We start from the raw sequence: 24,741 nt of genomic DNA, 5'->3' as shown, positions 1-24,741 counted from the left end.
TAGCATGCGATTTTTGGCCTACTATTTTTAAAAAGAACTTTCAATTGCAGTTCACATTCACCATTTTTTTTATTTTTTATATTTTGGTATTCGTTGTGGCCTACTTTTGTGACTTGTGGTTCTACTGGCAGTGTAATATTCAGAGCCTCGCTAGTATTGTTTTGGTCAGAGGGGTTTATTTGGAGCCTGCCCCTGCTACCTGAGGGGGTAAAAGGGGCTTCTCAAGGTCGTTCCACCAGGTATCTCCTGCTAGGGGCAGAGTGTGCGGATGCTCCTACTGGTGCCCTGGGTGGGAAAGAGAAGCCCCGTGCCCATCTAAAGGGCTTCCTGGACCAGGAAGGCTGCTGGGACTGGGTCCCTTCCTGTTCTTCCTTCTTGCCCTGGTGTCTCTGGGCTGGGCAGGACAGCCTCAGGCTCACAGGGACAGAGAGGCTTCCCAGACTGGACCACATTCCTTTTTAAATGGCCCACAATCGCCCTAGCCGGTTAGGCTCAGTGGATAGAGCATTGGTCTGCGGACTGAAAGGTCCCAGGTTCGATTCTGGTCAAGGGCACATGCCCAGGTTGTGGGCTCAATCCCCAGTAGGGGGCGTGCAAGAGGCACCCAATCAATGATTCTCTCTCATCATTGATGTTTCTATCTCTCTCTCCCTCTCCTTTCCTCTCTGAAATCAATTATATATATATATATATATATATATATATATATATATATATATATATATATATATATCCCACAACCAGAGAATGCAGAGTGAGGGTTAAAATGTATGTCTCCAGCAATAAGCTGTTTATCAAATAAATAGTATCTGAAGCAATGCATAATTAGTCAATAAATGATGAGTTATTTTCCTAACTTAACTAGAACGGGCATCAATACATTTTAGATAGTTTATCAACAAATACTCATACGAAGAATTGGTCACCTGACTCGCTTAATATTCTAATCAACAGAAAAACTGATTAACATGGAAAGCTTTTGGCAAATATTTCAGCTGACTGACACTGAGATGCAATTTAACCACCAAGAATACCATTGAAACCCTGTGTTACTCTGAGCAGCAAATTAACAGAATCCTCAAAACTTCAGTTTCTTCCTCTGTAAAATGATCTAATAGCTATACTTCAGAAAGATAGCACATGCATTGGCCTGACATAGGAGATGCCCAATAAATGGCAGTTACTGTTTGCAAGAACAAAACAATATCTATCCTACAGAATAAAAATCTAAAACTTCGGAATGCTTGCAGCCTGATTACTGTTGTTAGCCTCAGCTTTGGTTGGCTCTCCTTTATTTGATATCTTTTTGCCACACGAATTTGTAGCACCTTCTTTAAGTTGTGTTAAACCCAACAGAAATTACATACTGGGCCAATATCTCCACCACAGCCCACTCTTACGTCTAATAGGTTTAAAATGAACACCACACTGAGCCTTAAGAGGGAAAAGAAGTTTTACTCTGCCTTTGTGACCGGGAGAGAGAACTACAGACTTAGTATTTACAATGCACATCAGAATAGGAAGTACTTTTTAAAAATTATTTTCATACCAATGGATTTAAATATATATAAACATAAAACCATTTATAATGCTGATAAAACTGACTTATAAATTAACAAAATCTACCAAACCAAAAACATGAACACTAACCAAGCTAATTGAATGGGACACGTGTGTGGTTCACTGAACTTGGGTTTCTATTTGCTGTGTGAGTATGGAATTATCAACTAGAGAACACAGTTCTTTAAAGAGGTGAGCATGCCTTCTATAAGAAGGCAGAGGATGAGATAGGAGAACTACTCCTTTCTTTCTCAGCTCTTCCCCAAATAACCCCAGGGCCCAGGACAGCGTGGAATCCTGGCAGGCGTAGAACTCAGTGAGGTGGCATCTGCTGATTCCCACTGATTTTGATGAGAGGATTACTGATTTTGAATGGATCAGGTATAGAGTCAGGGTCATCATTTGGTAAAAACAGCCATAGTTTGAGGGCCTGGATTCACAGGTATCACCTACCTTTGCCCAGATGGCAGCTGACAGTCCAAGAACAGGACTGACGGCCAAAATCACAAGGGTTAGCTCCCAACCACGTGTAAATCCTACTATAAAGCCAGTGATAAACGTTGCTATCGACTGAAAGAACATTCCAATTTTGTCACCAATTCCTTCATTAATTTTGGAGACATCACTAAAAGAACAAACAGTGTTAGAGACAAACGTCAGAATGGTGAATACAGAACCTTCCCCCTGAATCCAGTTTTCGTTTGTTTGGACGTGGCGTTAACTCGTTTACATCTCAGCTCCAGCTCCAGGGAGTGTCATGCTTTGCTCTGCTGCTCGCTGGCAGAGGACTTTCCGTCTGGGAAGTCAGTTCCTCATTCAGCGCCAGCCATGCAGATCCCCCCTCATGTCCTGACTCATGTACTGGGAACAAAAAAGAGGCACAAGACATGGCCGCTGCTCAGAAGGAACTCAGTCTCCTAATTACTTCCAAGTGATGTACGGACATGTCCTAACAGATGTCATGACATCTCTTTTATCTTAATAAGAATCAGAACCACGTCCGAGTTCAACATAAAACCAGGCACTTACTCTGTGAGCCGAGTGTTCAGCTCCCCAACATCATGCACGTCAAACCAGCCTATCTCCTGTCGCATGATAGCGTGAAAAAACTGTTTCCTAATTTTAAATATTTGTCTTCCAGCTGCCAGGCACCAGAAGGAAACCTGAATGTAAGCAGCGACAAGCACACCAGCTCCGATTCCACTGTAGTAATAGGCATACCTGAAAAACAAGAAAAGAACTGCACCTGCTGTTTTCTGATTAGCGCGCCGTTCCCAAACACACCACTCGTTCTTCCTCGTTGGCTCTCTGGCTACCCTTGGGTCCTTAACAAACAGGAAGGGGCTGTGACGAGCAGGCTGACCTCTAACTGTGTCTGTGCTGGCAGAGTGGGACGGTTAAGAATGCACTTTCTGCGTTGGCTCCAATTCCAGCTCTTCACTTGCCTGATGTGTAATCTCAGGCGGGCTGCTTCACCTGCCTCAGCCTCAGTTTTCTCATTGGTAAAATGGAACTAAGAACTGTAATGCAGTAATGCGTGTAACACACTTGGCCAGTGCCCAGCACACAGACTGCCAGGTATTGTGGAAGGCCTGGAGCATCAGAGCATCAGGTAAGATCTACCACGGTTGTCCTACCTGCTTGTAACACCTCCGCATCAGTTTTCTGCACATTAGCACATGGAAAGAAGTGACAGACCTTGCCAGAAAGTGAAACCAGGAGATGGAAATGGTCCCCTGGCTTTTTCGTTATTACTCTGGCAGAGCTGGGATGCCAAGAGACAATTGAAATAAGAAGTATTTTTATATCATCTGCCCAACTGGCCATCATGAGCTAGCCTAAGATGCTTAATGAATCAAACCGTAGAGTCCTTCTAGTTTGAACTCTAACAGTAAAAACCATGAGCATCTTCTGAAACCAGGCCCTTAATCATCTAAAAATGTTGAATTTATGTTTCCTCACTCTGACCCTTCCTATTTAAGAATGCAAAAAACTGTTGGGTTTTGCTAAGCAATTAAGACACACATTCCAAAATTAAATATATCAATATTCACATTTTTTTAAAAGTTCATTACTTGCCATCCTCAAATAACTATGTTTGAATGAACCATGCAAAAGCTATAAAAATGGTTATGTTGTAACCAGTCTCTGATTGCACTGTTCACGACTCAGCAGGAATCCTGGTAAACAGACCTTCCCAGAGCTACGCCTTGTCATTTACAATGTCTATCAGGGAAGATACAATTCCAGTATTAAATTTTAGCTAATAGGTAACTCAATGATTAATTATTACCTAAGTGGTAATGATCTAGCAAGACATAGCCAAAAAGAAATCCTATTTAACAAGTAGAACTCATGCTTTGAAAATCAATGCATGTATTTTAACCACCAGTCTATGATTACTCAAATATATTTATGTTTAAGACTTTATAAGATGATTATAGGACAGTTTTATTTTCCTCAATATTAAATTTTCCATATGAATATTGGAAGTACTTGCTTCTCATCTTTCAATAAATGATCAAGCATATCCATTCTCTTCAAATCTACCAGATCGCTTATAGGATAATGTGGAATTATCTTCTGATTCATCAATTCATACCTTTGGACATCTTTTATAACCTGTTCTTGGGCACAAACTTCAAGATACATAAGTTATTAACAAAAGCTTCCCTGAGGTGAGGTAAGAGTGATTATATTTATTCTGGGATGTTTTGTTTACTTATTTAGAATTACATGCTGTGTTTTTAAAAAACCCTGTTGACTGATCTCATTATTACATCATTACATCCTGAAAACATCCAGGAAGCAAACTAATAATTACAAAGCCATTGAAATTAATGTGATTCTTAATTAATTCTACATTTCAAAAGGCCACTTTGAAATCTTATTGCCCTGTATATGTATTCTATATTTACCAATGTATATGTAAATCTAATCTAGACTTAACCCTACATCTTATGCAGCTAATCATTTTCTTAAAAAAAACACTACATTATATCCTCCTAGAAAACTAACAATGGTATTGTTCTCCTCAAACTTTAAATCTTCATTAAATGCAAACTTTTAAACATTGCCACAATCAATCTAGATACAGAAAAGCTTAACAAGAGTAAGGAAAATGTCAAATTACGTGGTCATGTCCTCCTCCAGCTTTTTGTAGGGATCTGTAATGTTGATCATACCTAGATCACCGCACCAAAAAAAAAAAATAAAAAAAAATACCATTATGTCTCTTTGTTCTCCATTAAAAATAAGCATACAAAAATGAATCACATTTGTGTCACTTAACAATTACACAAAAATGGCTCAAAATGACTCAGTTTTAATTGTGTGTAAACATTACGGCATCCATTCAAATCCTTCACTGCTGGCCATCTCACACACACACACACACACACACACACACACACACACACACTTCAATGGAGCTTATTTGCAAGAAGAAACCACATTTACTAAGAAGAAGCAGTCTTTCAGCAGGAATATTAGTATCCTTGAATGAAGATATTTTGTGAAATATCACTCAAAGATGACAGGAAAAAGTCTTTTCTAGGGTCTCTGTCCTGATAAATATCAGTGCAGACTTGATTCCAGAGCACTTAATATTTAAAAATCTAGCGCTGAATTTTTCCAGTTTTTGCTTTTATTTACAATATATAAAATACAAAGGATAATGTAATAAACACCAGTGAGCTTATCACATAGTATTAGCAAATGTTGACATTGTTGGACACTAAAACTTGAATACCCCACCTCCACCAACACACATGATAATCACTGTTCGATATTTTGGTGTATATTTTTTCATGTTTTCTTCTCTGAATACATGTATGCAGATACACAAATACATATACAAGCTTGTTTTTTAAAACAGAAGTACAGTCCCTATTCAGTGGCCAATTTTCCATGTCAGTATGTGTGTTTATATGTGTATCTCTATTTTTTCAAAATTACATCTATTTTAGTTGTTTTTAATATTTTGCTGTTACAAGTAATGCTGCATTAAACATACTTATACACACACATATGAATATACGGTAAATATTTTTATAGAATAAATGACATAATCAAGATTGCTGGAATCATTGGGGAAGCACACCTTTAATCTTGTAATGATTTAAAAAGTTAGTTTATAATATAATATGAGAGGGCCTGGCTCCGATGGGTCTGATTTTGACAGGTATGGGAAAGGGGAGGAAAACTTTTTCTGGCAAAGGGAACAACATGGACAAAAGTCCACGGCAAGTTTGAAGAATGAGTGAGCCAGTTCAGCTGGGGTGTGGGGTGTGTTTTGAGGATGGGAAGAGGTGGATATGTAGCTGGAAAGATAATCTGGGCCCAATAGGTATCGTGTATAAAAACTAGTAGTCATTTAACAGTTTGTTCAGAAAAATAACACACACCCATAACCAGAGGTATGGTCTAGGATGATTTAGCTGCCAGCAAAGTATAAGATTAAAACAGGGAGAGACTGAGAGACTTGAGCTACTGAAATTATGTAAAGAAAGAGGATCTAAGTGAGAACAGAAAAGACAGAGAGTGCCCATAAGATTTAGAGAGGGAGAAGTTACAGGTGTCAGCAACTGATAGAACAGAAGTTGAGAGAGTCAGAACAAAGGACCATCGAGACCTCGGGTGTGAGCATCTGGAGCGGGGTGGGGTCACGGTGGGAAATGAGCCGTCAGCCAAAGCAGCAGGTCTGGTCGGATGTTAGTTCAGTTTTGAAGGTCTTTATTCTGTGGTACCTGGGACATTCGATTGAAGATGTCCAGTGTATATTCAGACGGTGGCTCTCCAGTTCTGGAGAGAATTCAGGTCCGAAGACTTAGGAGTCATGTCCTAGTGGCCATAGCAAAATTCAGGAGAGAAAAAAGCCATCTCTCCTCACCTGTGAGGACAGGCTGGCAGGCAAGGAGAAAACGGCAAGCAAGCACAGAACCCTGGGGAAGACCACACTTAGCGGGAATACAGAAAGTAAGGAAGTAATAAAGAGACGCAGAGAACCTATGCAAGGCCAACATATGAAAAGATGCTCAACATCACTAATCATCAGAGAAATGCCAATTAAAACCACGATGAGCTATCACCTCACACCTGTCAGAATGGCTACCATCAATAAATCAACAAATAACAAGTACCGGTTTGTCTTGGTTTGGATGTGATACACACTAGTGACAATTACTGCCATTTAGAAACACTTCCTGGCTAGCCAGATAAGATGGAAAATTCCAGGACTGGTAAGGAAACAAATCCTTACCCCGCTACTTATTATCCTGTTCCAATTTTGGAGCAGAAGCAATCTTATAACTGATAAAGAAAAAAAAATCAGTCTGGCCGAAACCGGTTTGGCTCAGTGGATAGAGCATCGGCCTGCGGACTCAAGGGTCCCAGGTTCGATTCCGGTCAAGGGCATGTACCTTGGTTGCGGGCACATCCCCAGTAGGGGGTGTGCAAGAGGCAGCTGATCGATGTTTCTCTCTCATCGATGTTTCTAATTCTCTATCCCTCTCTCTTCCTCTCTGTAAAAAATCAATAAAATATATTTTTAAAAAAATCAGTCTGGACACATTTATTGTTGCATTGACAGAACGTGAAGCAGTCAAGCTTCGTTGCTACGTTCGCTCTGTCTTTGCATCAGGTGCAGCCGGGCTGTATGTGGTGGCTGTCTGAGGAGAGACCTTGGCACTGCCAGGTGGCAGGAGAGAATGCTATCAGTGACTATCCTGGCTCGGGGCTCCCCTCTACCACTTTCACCCACGGAAGCCTCCCTTTCAGCTATCTAACCAGGTAAGCTTCCCTGACAGACGTTATTTACATAGGGTGGTTCTCTGATTATAGAAGATAGTCAACCCCTGACTTTTGACCCACAAGGTCCGTTCTAACGCAGGAACACCATGATTCCAAGTTTTCCAATCTTCTTGTGCAGGAATTTAGACCTTTTGCCTAGATGATCAATCCTCATGCATTGCTCGGGCTAGTGCCTGACACTCCGTGTGGCTGGGCCTATTGCAGATAAAGAGGACTCCAGGATCCACGCTCTCCTGGTGTGTGCTGCTTCCCACCTCAGGCCTGAAGACTGTGCCCCATGGCTGACCTACCTGACTTACTAATAAGCAACTCTACCTAACCAGGATGGCACCTGGAGGAAAGACCAAGTGGAAATACTGATGTCTGCTACAATTTTAGGCAGAGTTTGAAACCACTACTAGACCAGAAAAACACACACACACAAACAAACACTCAAAGGGAGGACTCCTGGCCCAGGAACTCAGCTCTGTCAACTAGCAAGCAATTCCATCGTGGCCATGTGGTTTCAAGTTCCTGGGCATTGGTTTCTACACCTATAAAAACACCAGAGGCCCGGTGCATGAAAATTCATGCACTGGAGGGGGGGGTCCCTCAGCCTGGCCTGCCCCCCTCTCATAGTCTGGGAGCCCTCAGGGGTGGGAGGCGACCTGGCGATCAGAGGAAGGCAACGCCCCCATCACACCTCTGCTGCTGCCACTGCCAGCAGCGCAAGCCTCAGCTGGCCCTGGTTACCTGAGCCTTGGGCGGCCCTGGGCAGCCGCCATCCGAGACTTGCCTGCGCCTCGGGCCAGCCCTGGGCGACTGGGGGGCTGAGGGGACTGGGGGACTCCGGAGGCAGGCACCCCGGCGGGGCTGAGGGGACTGGGTGTCGCCATCTTGTGGCTGTGGGCGCTGCCATCTTTGAGGGCATGACGGTCAATTAGCATATCCCCTCCTTATTGGCTGTGGGCGCCACCATCTTTGAGGATGTGACAGTCAATTAGCATATTCCCTCCTTATTGGCTGTGGGCTCCACCATCTTTGAGGGCGGGCCAGTCAAGTAGCATATTTCCTCTTATTGGCTGTGGGCGCTGCCATCTTTGCGACAGCGTGAGGGTCAATTAGCATATTCCCTCTTTATTAGATAGAATGGGTTTGGGCCAGATAAAATCTAGGCTCTTTTTCACCCACAAAATTCTGTAATTCAGGCTTTTTTTATTCATCTCACTTTTAAGCACCTAGAATGGGTCAGGTACTAGCTGCCTATCTTTATTTTTTTGATATTTTTATAATATACTGCAGATAGCATGTTGTTAACTAATCTACTTTTTGGTAGAAAAGCACTCCTTCGATAGCAACTAAAAAAAATCTGACTATGTTACACTAATTCTAGAAAAATTAGCCATATTTTAAGTTTTAACTCAAACTTAAAAAATAAACTGCCACACTAAATAATATACTTGGAATTATATTGCCATTATTTGGTACCTAATTTTCCAGAAATCTATCTATAAGAATTTTTCCAATGAAATTCAGCAGTAGAGGAAAGCCTTGAATACGTAAAAGAAAACAGATCCATCGTGGAAATTTTTAGAGAGTACATACTTAGCATTGAAATATTGGCTAACAGTATAGTTTGGAGCATACTTGTAATGCTAACCTTGAGGATACAGATGGCAATGTTTCCTTTGCTTACAACACTAAAGTCTTGAAATACACATTCAAGATCTGCACTCAATACATGCACTCATAGTTTAAGCAGCAAAATATAGATTCTATTTTGAGAAATGGTACTTTACAAATAGTTTTCAGGTTTCTCATATGAGCAGTGAGAGTAGGGATTATAATGATAAATATAAAAATAAATTAGTTCCACTTTATCCCTTTTTATCTGAATTATTAACTCATATTAAAATTTGAGGGTCTCATTTTCTCCTTTCCTCGGCCCACAATCTGGTAGAAGATGGAACAGAAACTACCGTAATATAGTTATAGAGAAAGAGAAAGGCCATCAATGTGGATGGACCATAAAGTGAATCATTAGAGACAATAAATATTCAGGAACTATGTAAAGAGTATCTCCGACTCTTAACCACTATGAGACTTGGCAAATCTCCCCTGTGTCCTCTAATTTCTGGATTAGCATGTTAACCGCAGTGTCCTCCTTTCTGGGTGTCCCTCTATTTCCTTCAATGTATAGACTTGGGGCCAGTCTGCATGGGTTCAAATACTGACTAATTGCTAACTCTACAACCTCAGGCAATTTAAATGTACTCAACCCTCTGGGCCCCATTTCCTCATCTGTAAAGTATAGGTCAGTGATGGGCAACCTTTTGAGCTTGGTGTGTCAAACTTCACCAAAAAACTGAGCATAACTTGGGTAGTGTGTCACTTTGAGGAAAAAACATTATTTCGCAAATGCTTCATCCTCAGGAGCAGCAAATGTTTCATCCTCGGCATGTGGCCGCGTGTCATCAGAAATGGCTACGCGTGTCAGTGCTGACACGCGTGTCATAGGTTCGCCATCACTGGTATAGGTAGTAGTCTCAACCTCATGTTCATGAAAGGAATAAAGGAGTTAATATATGAAAAACCCTAAGAACAGTGCTCAGCCCAAATTTAATGCTCAGCTTTAGTTACTGTTAACAACTGAGTTTTTCCTCAAGGCTTAGGGCTCGCATTCCTTCTACTTTTCTCCATATCCTATCACAGGAGATTTAATATCCCTTCAACTCAAATATTGCCCAATCTCTAGTCCTACTCTTTATACCAAGGTTCAGTCTCATTTCTTCAACTGCCTGAATGTCATTTACACTTGTTTCCAACCTGTCACCTTCAATGCAAAATGCCTAAAGTCACAATCACCTCTGTGTTGGCTCACTTCCAGACAGTGGACAGTCTCCGAGGAAGACGGGAATCCTACAGAAATTCAGCGGTGGTTCACCTTTGCTCACACAGTGGAGTTCCCTGGACTCAAGTCATCAGAGATGTTAAGACAAAGGCAAATGTGGCAACAAGATGGAGAGCTTTGGGAGTCGGGCATCAGGAAATTAGGTCCACAACAAAAAGAGCAGGAAAGAGGCCGGTGTCTGATAAACAGGGTGAGATAGCAAGACAGAGCTAAGGAGGGGTCCAGTGCACGGCAGAGAGGGATCTGCTCTCAGAAAGATGTTAGAGCTGTCTAGTTAAACCCGATGTTTAGCTTAAAACGCTCGGATTTTCACGAGCCTTAGCAAGTCCAAATCTCCTTAAGGAAGGAATACTTCTTGTCCAACAAGGAGGCTCTGGTACCTAGTCTACTCCCAGGGCAAAGTTATGAGGTTCCACACCTGGGGAACGTCAAGAAGAAAAAAGGTCTGAGAGTATGTGGGGGCCTGGCTCTCCCTCCAGAAGCATCAGAGAATTCATTTGCCCTCATCTCTAGGTCCAGCATCAAAATGGTTGATGCTATCCCCCCCGCCCTTTTGGTGAGTGGTAAGGTGTCAATTCAAAGGTGGCACAACCCTTTTGGCACGTTCCTTTGAATTCCATGAAGGGATGTAATAAATGCATAAGGATTTTGCATAGCTCAAACATACAGTAACATTTCCTGGCCTACCTCAGTACCTGCATTCACAGAACTGAAGTATTCCCGCCTTAGGATAAACAATGTGCTCTTCAGGGTCACAAAGAAGCGGTTCTCAAGATCACCAGACAGGTATAAAAAGATCCTTAAGTACCCCAAATAGTTATGAATGTTCATGTGCTTGCTTCCGGGGAAAGGATTCATGGCACTCATCAGAGACTTAAAGATGGAAGGGTCATTGTAAAAGCTACAGGGTATCACTGTATTCTCAAGTATTTTTTTTTCCAAACAGGCATTTTCAACATTTCTACCACTTGAGTGCACACCAGGTTTTAAACTAAGTCTTTGGGTAGCTTAGTTGAAATCAATCTATGCGTGACCAAAGTTGACGTGGAAGCTCAGAGCTATCAACCAGCCCTTCCGCAGTCAAGTGTGAGAGAGTGTATCTGTTTTCACCCCAAGTATTCTAACAGTCCATCCACTTTCCCATATAAGGATTTCTGGTACCAAGAATTAATCAATCAGATGCAATCTTATGCGACATGATCAATAAGGTGCAACTCTATTATATGACCTATATATTTATGGTTCAAGACGGGGTATTCACACTAGATGGCTATTGTTGTGTGGGCTGTTGTCAATTTTTTTTTTATTTGACAGTCTAAGGAAAAAGAGGTCAGTGTCCCTGACTAAATAGTCAGGTATTACATGTTTTAAAAATTCCTGTGGCACATGGGCTGAAAATCAGTCCTAGAGGATTGTCTTAGATCTCCTTAATCAGCCAAATGGCTTGCTTCCTACTTCACTGAGCAAAGTGAAGTAATCAGAAGAAAATGTTCACAAATTCTCACCTCCTCATCTACCCACCTTTGGGCACTGGCACTCAAACACTCTCTCTTCCCACCTGTTATTATAAATGAACTACCTGTGCTCCTACCTTAAGCAAATAGTTCTTCTTGAGCATTATATCCCATCCTTTCTCATGGATATCGCTAAAGCAAGCAAATCTCTTCCCTCTCTTAAAGCATCACCTTCTCCTCTTCTGGATCATTTCCATTTGTACACAAACAAGCTATGATTTCCCCCATTCTAGTGCGCGCGCGCGCGCACGGACACACACACACACACACACACACACACACACACAACCTTCTCTTGGCCCCATTTTTCCATTTTAACATCTGTTTCCGAAGAGCCCAATCTGTGACAATGTCCAAAATTAAATTTCTCATATTTACTGCCCAAACCTACTCTCCTCTCCATCTTCTTAATCTTAGTTGATGGTACCTGCATCTAGTTTATCAGGCTATAAACTTTAGAACCATTGTGGACTCTTGTCTGTACACCCATATCCAATATGTCAGAGTTTTACTGGCTCCTAATTATCATTCAAAGTCAAGATTAGGTTCCTATGCCTCTTCCTGAACCTTCTTGGCACATTTCTGATTTCACAGAACTCTCTTTTTCTACACACCTCTGCCAGCACTTCCACTGTGCATCCTAATGCTCATGAATATTCTCTTATCAAACTCATTACAAATATGAACTATAGCTCAGATCCCTCCACCTCCCACCGCACTAAACACACTAGTGCCTATGTAGTAATATCACTCTAAGTAATTGTTTTTTTCCAAGCTTCCAATAAAACCAGAACCACAAATAATACTTACTTTCATTAGTCATATTTGGAAAAGTTATGTTTGGAAAAGTTGTGCTTTGAAGCTTTCCTACATTTGCAAAGCTATCTGTCATGTCTCCAAAAATCAGCATCATGAGAGGGAGTCCAGCACCGTGGATGATGGCGGCCATAGTCCCCAGCAACATATACAATCTGTCAAGCCAATTGGAATAGCGAAACTAAAAAAAAAGAGAATAGGAACAATTAGCACAGTTTCATGGATGCTTTGCTTTACTTTCAATACATACCCCAAACCCAAACACTTTTTATACTACCACCCTGGTCCTACCCCAACTATTGCAATATCCTAATTAGAAATGGGTGTTTGCACCCTGGCCAGTATGCTCAGTGGTTAAAGTGTCTCCCACACACCAAAGGGTCAAGGGTTCAGTTCGCAGTCAAGGGCACGTACCTGGGCACATGTGGGAGGCAATCAATCAATGTTTCTCACACCTCTCACACTGATGTTTCTCTCTCTCCCCCTCTCTCCCTCTCTCCCTCTCTCCCTCCCTCCCTCCCTCTCTCTCTCTCTCTCTCTCCCCCTTCCATTCTTTCTAAAAATCAATTGAAAAAATATCCTCAGGTGAGGATTAACAACAACGACATAAAAGTGCATTTGATTCCTCTATTAAGCTCTGACCTATTGAATTCATTATGTCTCCTTTTCTTATGCCTGAGGTTTGATGAGAGGGATAAGACATTCCTCTTGGGAGCTGTAAAGTCTTCAATGGTACAGTAATAGAAATATAGTATATGTTGCTCTGATTTCCAAGAACAGAAGCCATTTTTTAACTTAAACTTTTTTAGTCAAGAAAAATCTGGATTGCCAAAGGTTCCTCCGAGGACCCTGTTGAGCAGACTCGTTTTATTGCTCTAAGAAAGTGGCTGGGGTCACAGATCTGCTGCATAACAGCATTAGCATAAATGTAAAATTATTTTAATGTAATTAGGCCTCTATAGTGAGGAGGAAGAGGGAAAAAAATGAATTAAGATGCATGCTTGTTAAAGAACAGATTTCCTGAGAAGACAGAAGGCGGTCATAATGGCTGCCAAGTGTAGACCAGCAAAACCTCTTTTACTGTAGGCCAGTCACAAGAAAAGAAAGACTTCTCTGGATCTAACAAGTTGCAATAAGAGGGCACTGTAAGGGAAATGGTATTGAGACTCTTTGAAAGGCCCACCTGGGAAACAATATTCCACCTGTATAATTCAAAGAGCTAGTTAAGGACCAAAGGAAAACCAAACGGAAGAAAACAAAGAAACAGGAGGAAGCCAACTGTGGCTGTTTGTGGCAGGTGCTCCTTCTGTGGATGCAAGATGTAGATATAGTCAGCAGGTGTTTTTTTAAATTAATTTTTTAATTGATTTCAGAGAGGAAGGGAGAGGGAGAGAGAGACAGAAACATCAATGATGCCCCCCACTGGGGATCAAGCCCGGGCACGTGTCCTTGGCCAGAATCGAACCTGGGACCCTTCAGTCTGCAGCCAACGCTCTATCCACTGAGCAAAACTAGCTAGGGCTAGTCAGCAGGTTTGTAGGGAGGAAACTGAGTAAAAACTGGGTCTAGGCAGGTCATGTCAACCAAAAGAAAGATCAAGATCAAGATAAAAAACACAGCAGCAGAAAGTGAAATTTTAGAACTACCATATACTCCTCATAGAAACAGAAACCAACCCTATAAATAGCTAACAAGGAACTTTCAGTAGCAAGAAAAGGGAATAAGTATTGAATTGACAAGTGGAGAAGTAAAGAGCAGAACAGCTCTTGGAAGTAGTGAATGGCAGCCCATAAAGCAGATAAGAAAAAGTGAAGCTTATTCTCATTTCTTGCTACTGTAAGTTCCTTATTAGCTAATTATAGGATTGGTTATCAACGAAGAACACATACGAAACCCCTACCCTCATGGAGCCTGGACCACTGTGACAGGCAGGGTCAGCTGGCTAGACTGGCTGTCCAGGGACATCTCTCTGAGGAGGCAATATATGAGCTGAGACCCACAGGTTGAGAACCGCTAGCAGGGTCGCCTAAGACCATCGGAAAACACGGGTATTTACATTACGATTAATAACAGTAGCATAATTACAGTTATGAAGTAGCAACGAAAATAATTTTATGCTTGGGGGTCACCACAACATGAGGAACTGTATTAAAGGGTCGCGGCATTAAAAAGGTTGAGAACCACTGGTGTAGAAGCTGAAAAAGGGAAGGAAACAGATTCTCTCTTAAAGCTGAATTCTTAGGAATTCAGCCTGGCTAGCACCTTGACTGCTATGAAAGGGGAGATTGGATGAAAGAAGGTGAAGGGATTAGCCAAACATATTCATAACCCATAGACACAAACAACAGTGTAGTGATAGCCAGAGGGAAGGGGTTGGGTGGGGGTCTGGGTGAAGGCAGGCAAAGATGGGGAAAATGGAAACATCTGTAATAGTGTCAACAATAAAAATACCCAAAAAAATCTATAGAGGTGGCACTAATAAAATTAGACACTTGATGTGTACATGACAATGGGAAAGACCCAGTTGAGAGGGAGAAATTGAAGATACATAGAAGAAAGAATAGTAAATAATAGAAGGTTCTTGAGAAGGCAGAGGATATAGGAGTCAAAGTTCAAGTGAGTAGTGAGTTTTAAGGACCAAATGCTTCCCTATTATAATAGGGGGGAAGGGAAAGGGAGCGGATCCAGGTGCCTGTGGATTGGAAGAGAAGAGCTGAGAAACTTCTGTCAGGTGGCTTCCATTTTGTTTGTGAAATAAGAGGTTATCCACCAAGAGTGAGAGGAGGTTTTGAGGGCCAGGGAGGAAGTGGTGGGAAATTGGAAGAGTACAGGTTTGCCACAGGGAAAAGAACAGAAGAACAGTACCCAGTCTGTGCGGGGTACACCCTGTTGTGAGATTTTTCTCCAGCACCAAAGCAGGTGGCTGCATTTGCCTGGCCTATCTAGGATAAAGGACAGGTAAAGAAAGTTTATAGTTTGGGCAAGAGAATAACTAAAGAGATAGTCATTACTTGAAGCTAGATAAGAAAGAGGAAGGAGATAGGAAGGGGCTGAGGGAAATTGATGGGTCAGTGGGCTCAAGAGCCAGAGAGAAAAGTGAGCAGATTGCAGAGAGAGGAGATGGCTGGCTAATTCAAGCTGGCTGCTTCAATTGGTCACTTAGGAAATAGAACAGTTTCAAATAACAAAATCCAGGATGTGAGTATGTGAGTGATGGCTGGGGATGAAGGGGAGGACAAGATTATTGCATCTGTGAAGGTCACAGAGTGGATATCTATAACCCTATAAAGGTCACCCAAGATAGTAGGGGTGCCAGGGGTAAAAAGGGAGATACTGAGCCAGGTGGTCTTCAATGGCTGAGAAATGACCAGGTGATCAGAAGATAACAGCATCAACAAAGGACTCTTCAATTCCAGGCAGATAAAAGTTTCCCCTGCCATGAACTCTCATAAATGAAGTTGTTAAAAGCTCTGGCTCTAGATTATGCAGATCCGGACAACATTCTAGGCTTGCCTCTTTACTAGCTTTGTGACTTTTGAATGTATTGCTTGACTTTTCTGAGTCTGTTTCATCATCTGGAGCATAAGGACAACACAAGTGCCTCTATCATCAAGTTGTTGTGAGGACGAAGTTAAATAATATATACGGAGTGCTTAACAAATGCCTGGCAGAGAGGAAGCACTTAACATTGCTAGTGATGTGCTATTTAGAATGGCCTGCATACAAGGTTGGCCTTTAGCTGGCATCTAGAACTTGGTTTTGGGGAGGGTTATGACCACCCTAGCTGATAAAGAGGCCGGAACTATTTGTACAATGTGGTGGATCCTGAAAACCTGCCTTCCTCTGGGAGTTTGGAATTCCGGTATGTGCTGTGCCTCCTGGGTCAGCCCCCAGGAAAAACACTGCATGCTGAGTCTTGAGTTTCTCTGATAGGCAGCCTTTCACATGTGGTGTCACAGCTCATTGCTGGGGGAATGAAGTGGGACTCGCCAGGAGAGGCTTCTGGGAGCTTGAGCCTGGTTTCTCCTGGATGTCTCTCTATGTGCCATGGCGGGTTCTGCTTTGCATCCGGCTGTAATAAATCTTACCCATGAGTGTAATTACATGCCAAGTCCTGTGAGTTCTTCTAGTGAATCATCAAACCTGGGGTTCTTGGAAATCCCCTGACACACGTAAGTTTTTGTCTTGGCTGGATAATGTTATTAATATGCAATGCCATTAACATCAGCATTTTACTGTTAAACTTTCTTGATGGGTCCTTATGTTTATAGGTTTTACATCTAAGGTAAGTTCGCAGTTTTCTGTGTCAACTCTTCAGGAAAAAGACACCAGGGAAAGCCACATTTGTAGCGCAGCACTTTGGCACAGGCTTAGAATACATTCTTTCTCTGCCATCCTGAGCACTGTCATTTAGAACATGAACTTCCCAGGTCTGAATCCTGGCCCCATACTTTATCGTTGGGCAAGTTAATGTGTCTGGCCTCAGTTTCTTCATCTTTAAAATTAGAATAATAATAATATCTATCTGAAGGAATAGTATCTATGTAAGGAAAAACTAAGGTCATATATATAGTGTTTAGAACAATACATGGCACATAGAGCAGTGTGTGTGTTATTAACTCACATTGAAATTCTAGATTTTTATTCTTTTGTGCCTTGAATAATATTGGTAGTATTACCTCTGTGTAGTAAGTCTGTTACATTTTCTAAAATATAAGATTTGTTCTAAAATTTAAGCTACAAATAATAAAAACTAAACTACAAAAAGACAGAAATATTTTGGTTTCAAATGAATTTAATTTCAATTCAGGTAGAGAGAGAGACCATCAACCAGTCATATCTATAAAACCCCTCTCTGCCCTGGCTGGTTTGGCTCAGTGGATAGAGCGTCAGCCTGTGGAGTGAAGGGTCCCGGGTTCGATTCCGGTCAAGGGCACGTGCCCGGGTTGCGGGCTCGATCCCCAGTTGGGGGCGTGCAGGAGGCAGCCAATCAATGATTCTCTCTCATCATTGATGTTTCTATCTCTCTCTCCCTCTTCTTTTCTTTCTGAAATAAATAAAAATACATTTTTTAAAAAACCCTCTCTTCTTCCCAACTGATGAAAAAAAAGTTTCTGAGCAACCACTGTGCAACCAGAAAATAAGATAAACAATTAAGGTTAGCCTCATCCAGGTGGCCGAGAGACCTGTTATCTATGCAAGCATCTCTCCCAGTGCTTACATGGAGCAACGGATCACTGGTGACATAACTAAGTAGGAGGATACTGAAATCTAGGACAAGCAGGGTGGCTACTGAGGCTCAATTCACATGGCCAGTTATGATCGGCATTACCCTGAAAATAAGCTAAATTAAACCAATACAGTTTACCTCTCCATTGAAATACTTTCCCAGAAATAATCACACGAGCTAAAATATCTCTTCTCCAGGTAAGGAGAAGTCAATTTCCTATGTATTCTGAATAGTGAATAAATTCAAAACTCACCATTGTAAATACACTGACAGTTGGTTTCTTTTCTTTCTTCTCCTTTTTTTTACTGAAAAACATAGCAATAGAATTACACAAAACTTTTAAAATTATATAAATTTTTAAACTACCAAATTAACATAGAGCTTATAACTTGCCTATAATATATTATTCAGTAAAAAAGCAGGTGAATAGGCTGACCCCATTTATGAAGTTTAAATATGTTAACATGTGTCCTAGAAATCTACATGTGTGGTTATCACTGGGTGTTGAGATATTTATCAATATATTTTATTCCTTGTGCCTTTGGCATTTCCTCATTTTCTATGATAAAAACATACACAGACACACGACTTTTGCGATTAGAAAAAATACTGAAAAAAAAGAGAGATTTCTGTTTTTACTATTAGAAAATTATTCATGCTCTCCCAAGGTAATCTCCTTAATTATCATCTAAGAATTCTAGATGTAGATAATCCATCTACTACCCAGATATTAACCTTAATCAATCTCTCTGCTAATGGAGGGTATTGGCAGTCAGATACTGAGCATAAAATAACCAAATAAGAAAAGTAATTGAATCACTATGAGCAAATCTAATTCTGAAAGGATGTCTGGAGCCCTAAATGGACCATTATGGCAATAAATGTAACCTAGAAAAGCTACAGTCAATTATTATTTTGAGCCTAGATTTCAAATGGATCTAACTGCAACCCATTTTCCAGTCTACGTAACTGCCACCAAGGACATGAAGGCAAACCACCATCCCCAGCCGCCGCATCTATATTTTCAAATGCACAAAAGAAAGACTATTTCAGAGAAGAACCCCATTATTTTTACACCGATTTTCAAGTTCAAAAAGTTAATTCATCTTTGTCTTTGTTCTTTACACTAAGCGAGGTCAAAGAGTTGAAGAGACTTCTAACGAAACAAATCCAGAGTTTATCCCATATTTGGCTTTGGAGTGATGTGAGGCGGACACACACACACAAAGTACACAAACATAACTCCTCAAATGTGGTCCCGCCCTACTCCCAGGAAAGGCATGGTTTCAGTAACCCTGGAACCAGGATGAGAGGAGAAAAATAGCCATATATAATTGAGGTTGAGCTCTAAGTTTTTTACTTATTTTTTTCTTCTTTAATATTGCTGCTACTTTGAAGAAGTTACAATGGTGCTGAGGCACTAGCTAAGTGAACACCTCCCATATATAATCTCATTTAATAATTTTTAATTGTATTAAATTTATTGGGTGGCATTGGTTAATAAAATTATATAGGTTTCAAGCATACAATTCTGTAACACATTATCTGTATATTTCATTGTGTGTTCAACGTCCAAAGTCATTTAATTTTGATCTCTGTGAGGCAGGCACATTTCTGTTCTTTTAGAGATAAGAAACTGCAGGTGAGAGGCATTAACTAGCTTGTCCAAGGTCACAGGGCTAGAGCAAAGCCAAGATTTCAACTGCAAAGTCTAGCCCCTCAACACCACAGATTCAGGGTACCCTCAGCCTTCTGCATTGCAAGGATATGCTCTCCCACAATGACTCTCCGCCCCATGAGATTATCCAAGTCACTCATCAAACCTCATTGTAATTAAGAATATTTATAAATACAGATATTCCAAGGGGTATGATCATCCAATCTTTATACCTATTAACAAAGACATATGCTTCTTTATAATTACAAAAGAGAATATTTTGTTTAAAAACAACAACACCAAACTCATAAAAAAAGAGATCAGATTTGTGGTTACAGGGAAGAGGGAGGAAGGATTGAGGAGGAAGGTTCAAACTTCCAGTTATAAGATAAAGTATCAATGCCATGCCTGGTGTGGCTCAGTGGTTAGAGTGTCAGCCCTGCACTGAAGGGTCATGGGTTCGATTCCCAGTCAAGGGCACATACCTGGGTTGCAGCTTCGATCCCCAGCCCAGGTCAGGGCATGTGCCGGAGGCAACCAATCAATGTATCTTTCTCACATGGATGTTTTTCTCTTTCTCTCTCTCCCTGCCCCGCTCCCTCACTCCCTCCACTCTCTCTACAAAAAAAAAAAAAAGAAAATGGAAAAAATATCCTTGTGTAAGGATTAATAACAACAAAATAAAGAAGTACCAGGGATGTATCAACAAAAAAAGATAAAGAAGTACAATATGATGACTATACTAGTAGTTAACAATGATATATAGAAAAGTTGTTAAGAAAGTAGATCCTAAGAGTTCTCTTCAAAAGAAAAAAAAAAGTTTTACTTTTTATTGTATCTGTATGAGATGATGGATGTTAACTAAATTTAATGTGGTAATCATTTCAAAATATATGTAAGTCAAACCACTATGCTGTACATCTTAAATTTATATAGTGCTGTGTCAGCTATATCTAAATAAAACTGGGAAAAAGGGATATAGTTTTATTAAGAACAGATTAATATCAATGAGGATGAGCACAATTTAACTAAAAAAATCTAGTTTGAAAAAAGTCTGTAGGCCATAATAAGAACCAATCCTATCTAATAAAAGGGTAATATGCAAATAGACTGAACCACAGAACGACCATTCTCTATGAGGCACACTGACCACCAGGGGGCAGACGCTCAACCCAGGAGCACAGTGGCTGGCGAGCACAGTGGCTGTGGCGGGAGCCTCTCCCACCTCCGCGGCAGTGCTAAGGATGTCTGACTGCTGGCTTAGGCCTGCTCCCCAAGGGAGCTCCCAAGCTGTCAGTCAGACATCCCCCTCCGAGGGCTCCCAGACTGCAAGAGGGCGCAGGCCAGGATGAGGGACACCAGCCCCCCCAGGTGCACGAATTTCGTGCACCGGGCCTCTAGTAATAAAATAAAGGTATGTGAAGGCTTGAACCAATTTCATTGCCATTTCCCTCCACATACCCTCAATATTTCTTACTCCAATATCCCTGTTTGTGTCATAAGTTCTTTAAAGTACCAAGTTTGTTTGTTTTTTAACTAAAAACAAAAGGAAAATGTCTACTTTCCACTCTATGGATCTTTTTCCTTTTTATTTCTATGAAAATTTTTTTATTTAAAACATTTTTTTAAATAAGCAGGAAAACTGAAATAGTAATGACTATCCATATAACATTCACCTAAATTCAACAATTGTTAACTTTTTGAGCATATTTTCTTTATATACGAAAGTGTATACTATCACTGTTAATTTTTTTAATCCTCACCCAAGGCTATGCTTTCATTGATTTTAGAGAGAGAGGAGGGAGAGGCAGAGGGAGAGGGAGAAGGGGATAGAGAGAGAAACATCGATTGGTTGCCTCCCACATGTGCCCAATGGGAATAGAACCCACAACCTAGGTATGTGCCCTGATGGGGAATGGTGCACAGGATGATGCTCCAACCAACTGAGTCACCTGGCCAAGGCTCATTGTTAATATTTTGTTGAACTATTTTAAAGTAAGTTGTAAACACCATGACACTTCACATGCTTTCCTATCATTACTACATCTGAAAAAAATAATAGCAAGTTTTCTATAGCAAGTTTTATTTATCTAAAAAAAAATAATAGCAAGTTTTCTATAGCTTTTCCCTTTTTTGGAACCAATGTAATCAAGGTCCACACATTATATATCATATTTTTGTCTCTTTAGTCTCTTTTTTAAACCTGGAAGTCCTTCTGCTCCTCACCCTCACTCCACTGACTTTTTGTAGGAACAAGAACGGATATCTTATAGAATGTCCCACATCTTGGATATGCCTGTTTCAAATTAAATTCAAGTTGATGTGCAGTAAGTATAAAATCATAGCAGACTTGAAGACTTAGTAGTGCTCCCATATCTGTATTTCACTTTCCACAGTTTCAGTTACCTGTGGTCAACTGTAGTCCAGAAATAGAGAATTTATAAGTTCTAAACTGTGCACTGTGAATAGAGGGGTGAAATTTAGCACCCATCCACTGGAGAAATGAATCATCCCTTTGTCTAGAGTCCCCATGCTGTATTGCCATCTATGCAAGCATCCCTAGTTGGGGGCATGCAGGAGGCAGCCAATCAATGATTCTCTCTCATCATTGATGTTTCTATCTCTCCCTTTCCCTTCCTCTCTGAAATCAATAAAAATATATTTTAAAAAACCCTCTCTTCTTCCCAAAATAACAATTGACTGTAGCTTTTCTAGGTTACATTTATTGCCATGTGCCTGTTAGTTTCTTAGTAGCTGTCTACTCTCATGATAGTGCAGTGCTTATGCTCAAATAACCCTTATTTAATGATGGCTCCAAAGCCATTCATATAACTCTGATTAGAGTATATTATTATAATTGTTCTATTTTATTAGTTATTGCTGTTAATCTCTTACTGTGCCTAATTTATAAATTAAACTTTATCATAGGAGGTATGTAGAGGAAAAAATATAGTACAGTTGACCCTTAAACAATTCAGGAGGGTTAAGGGTGCCAACTGCGCAGAACCTACATATAACTTTAGTCAACCCTCTGCATATTTGGGTTACAATCGCCAGAACAATTGAACTCTTGAACAACACAGACTCTTTGAACTGCATTGGTCAACAGAAAAAATAGTGAGTATAAGTAGACCTGTGAAGCTCAAACCTGGGCTGTTCAAGGATCAAATGTATATATAGGGTTAGGTACTATCCTTGGTTTCAGGCACCTAACAGGGGTCTTGGAACATATCCCCCGCAATTAAAAGGTGTATGAAAAAGAGAATGTAAAATATCTGATTAATAAGTCTGATTGGAGGTAGAAATGATAATATTTTAGATATACAGGGCTCCTTAAAATATATTTTCAAAGTAATTTCACCTGCTTCTTTTTACTTTTCTGAATGTTGCTACTAGAAAATTAATAGTCCCAAGTGTGGCTCACAGTATATTCCTATTGGACATCAATCTAGAAGCTTGATTGGATTGCTAACGTACTTCCTAGGTGGTGTCTTATCACTAACACAGTGATTTCCATCATGAGTGATGCCAGGTGTGATCACTTGGTTGAAGTAGTAATTGAAAAATCTCCCCATTGGAAAAATACATAATTCTTGGGTACAACTAGTGGTTTAGGATCCATTACAATCCTTGCCTGAATCAATTATCAGAATTCAGGTTCAAAAATGATCACTGGCGTTTTTCTGTAAAGAATGTTCCTTTGTCCTAGCCAGTTTGGCTCAGTGGATAAAGCGTGGGCCTGCAGACTGAAGGGTCCCAGGTTCAATTCCAGTCAAGGGCACATGCTTTGGTTGCAGGCTTGACCCCCAGGTTGCAGGCTTGATCCCCAGTGGGAGTCGTGCAGGAGGCAGCCAATCAATGCTTCTCTCTCATCATTGATGTTTCTATTTATCTCTCCGTCTCCCTGCCTTTCTGAAATCAATAAATACATTTTTTTAAAAAAAGAATGTTCCTTTATTCTCTACTTCTCTCACCCTTTTCTAACTTTCCTCCTCCTCTCAGAATTTTATTAAGAACTCCTGTGTCATATTCAGTATTTCACAATCAAGTTCAATTACTATTCTCTTTGATTCTCATCCTGTCCTGTATTTGACCAGTAGAAGCCCCTTCCACTCCTGTTTTGAAAACTTAAATTCCACTCCCTTGTTTTGGCATTGCACAAGATACTCCAGGCCCTCTTTTTTTCCCTGTCCAGACCTGGCTGGAATTAGCCATTTCTCTCTGGGGTCCACAGTTCTTTGAGTGAGATCTGGTATTTAGAAGCCAACATCTGGCACTCAGTGTGCTCACTGCTATTGTCCCTTTCATTGGAAAGAAACTGAACTATTAAAAACCATGACTTCATAATGAAGTTTCCAATTAAAGTTTAACGTTTACTAGTAAAAAAAAACAAAACTTATTGATGTCCACATTTGTATTTCTTTTCTCTTACACTGAAAAGCTCAGTTCTAATAACATATTTATTCATTTGTTTTATTTTACAATTTACTACTAACCATGAACCTACTATGTTTAACATTTCCTGTGTAGGCACTGCACTTCGACCAAAATCAACTTATAAATTATTTTCCCAGAGTGGCCAATTCTTTATGCATCCGGATATTTTCACACCACGCTAGTCTGTTCTTTGGTACTGCAAGTCTTCTCTTTTCACGATTTCTAACTAGGGTCAGATATCCATTGCCTTTTTAAAAACACTCACACCTAAACGTAGTTTTGGTCTTCTGCCCCACCTGCCATGCCCCCAACAATGCAACGCTTCTGCCTGTTTTACCAGAAGCAAGAGCCTGGGCCAGGGAGCAGGGCCTAAGCAGGGAGCAGACGAGGCACCAGGACGGTGCACAGGGCTCGCCAAGCAGAAGGCTCTCAGACACAGCAGAGGGTGCGAGCCCCGTCCCCCAGCTCCCAGGGCGAGGAAGAAGCTCCCCGCGGCGGCGGAGGGGAAACTGCAAACGCGGAGCTGCCCTCGGCCAGTGAATTCCTACAGAGCGATCGCTGGCTCCGTAGATGAAGATCCAAATCACCGCCACCTGATTCACTGATTTCAGTGCCGGGGGCTAGAAACACGCCGCCCACACCTCTCAGGCCCTGTAAGGTATGAAAGTGAAACAAACTGGCTACCTTTTTGGGTCCATTTTCAAGATTTCCCCCGCTCCTCCATTGCGGCCCTCTTCATGATCCATCGCGACCTGGGGAGAAACCACAGCGGGTGAACCGACAGTGCGGTCCGCAGGAGGCGGAGGGGGGCCTGAGCCCTGCGCGG

General features: G+C 41.0%; 1 protein-coding gene across 1 annotated transcript in view; it reads right to left on the bottom strand.

Moving 5' to 3' along the window:
* The window catches only part of ABCB1 (ATP binding cassette subfamily B member 1), a 76,573-nt gene that overhangs the window by 51,190 nt on the left and 642 nt on the right, over positions 1-24,741 (bottom strand). Inside the window, exons 2-7 of the mRNA XM_079786186.1 lie at positions 24,600-24,667; positions 18,075-18,126; positions 12,586-12,772; positions 4,694-4,745; positions 2,590-2,781; positions 2,014-2,185 (exon numbers count right to left, since the gene is read on the bottom strand). Of these exons, the coding sequence (XP_079642312.1) occupies positions 2,014-2,185; positions 2,590-2,781; positions 4,694-4,745; positions 12,586-12,772; positions 18,075-18,126; positions 24,600-24,661 (717 nt within the window). The 5' untranslated portion in view covers positions 24,662-24,667. The remainder of the gene's footprint in view (positions 1-2,013; positions 2,186-2,589; positions 2,782-4,693; positions 4,746-12,585; positions 12,773-18,074; positions 18,127-24,599; positions 24,668-24,741) is intronic.

Source organism: Cnephaeus nilssonii (genome assembly GCF_951640355.1).
Source record: "Cnephaeus nilssonii genome assembly, chromosome: 12".
NCBI lineage: Eukaryota > Metazoa > Chordata > Mammalia > Chiroptera > Vespertilionidae > Cnephaeus > Cnephaeus nilssonii.
The sequence above is the reverse complement of the archived record's forward strand: the minus strand, read 5'-3'. Positions and strand labels throughout refer to the sequence as shown.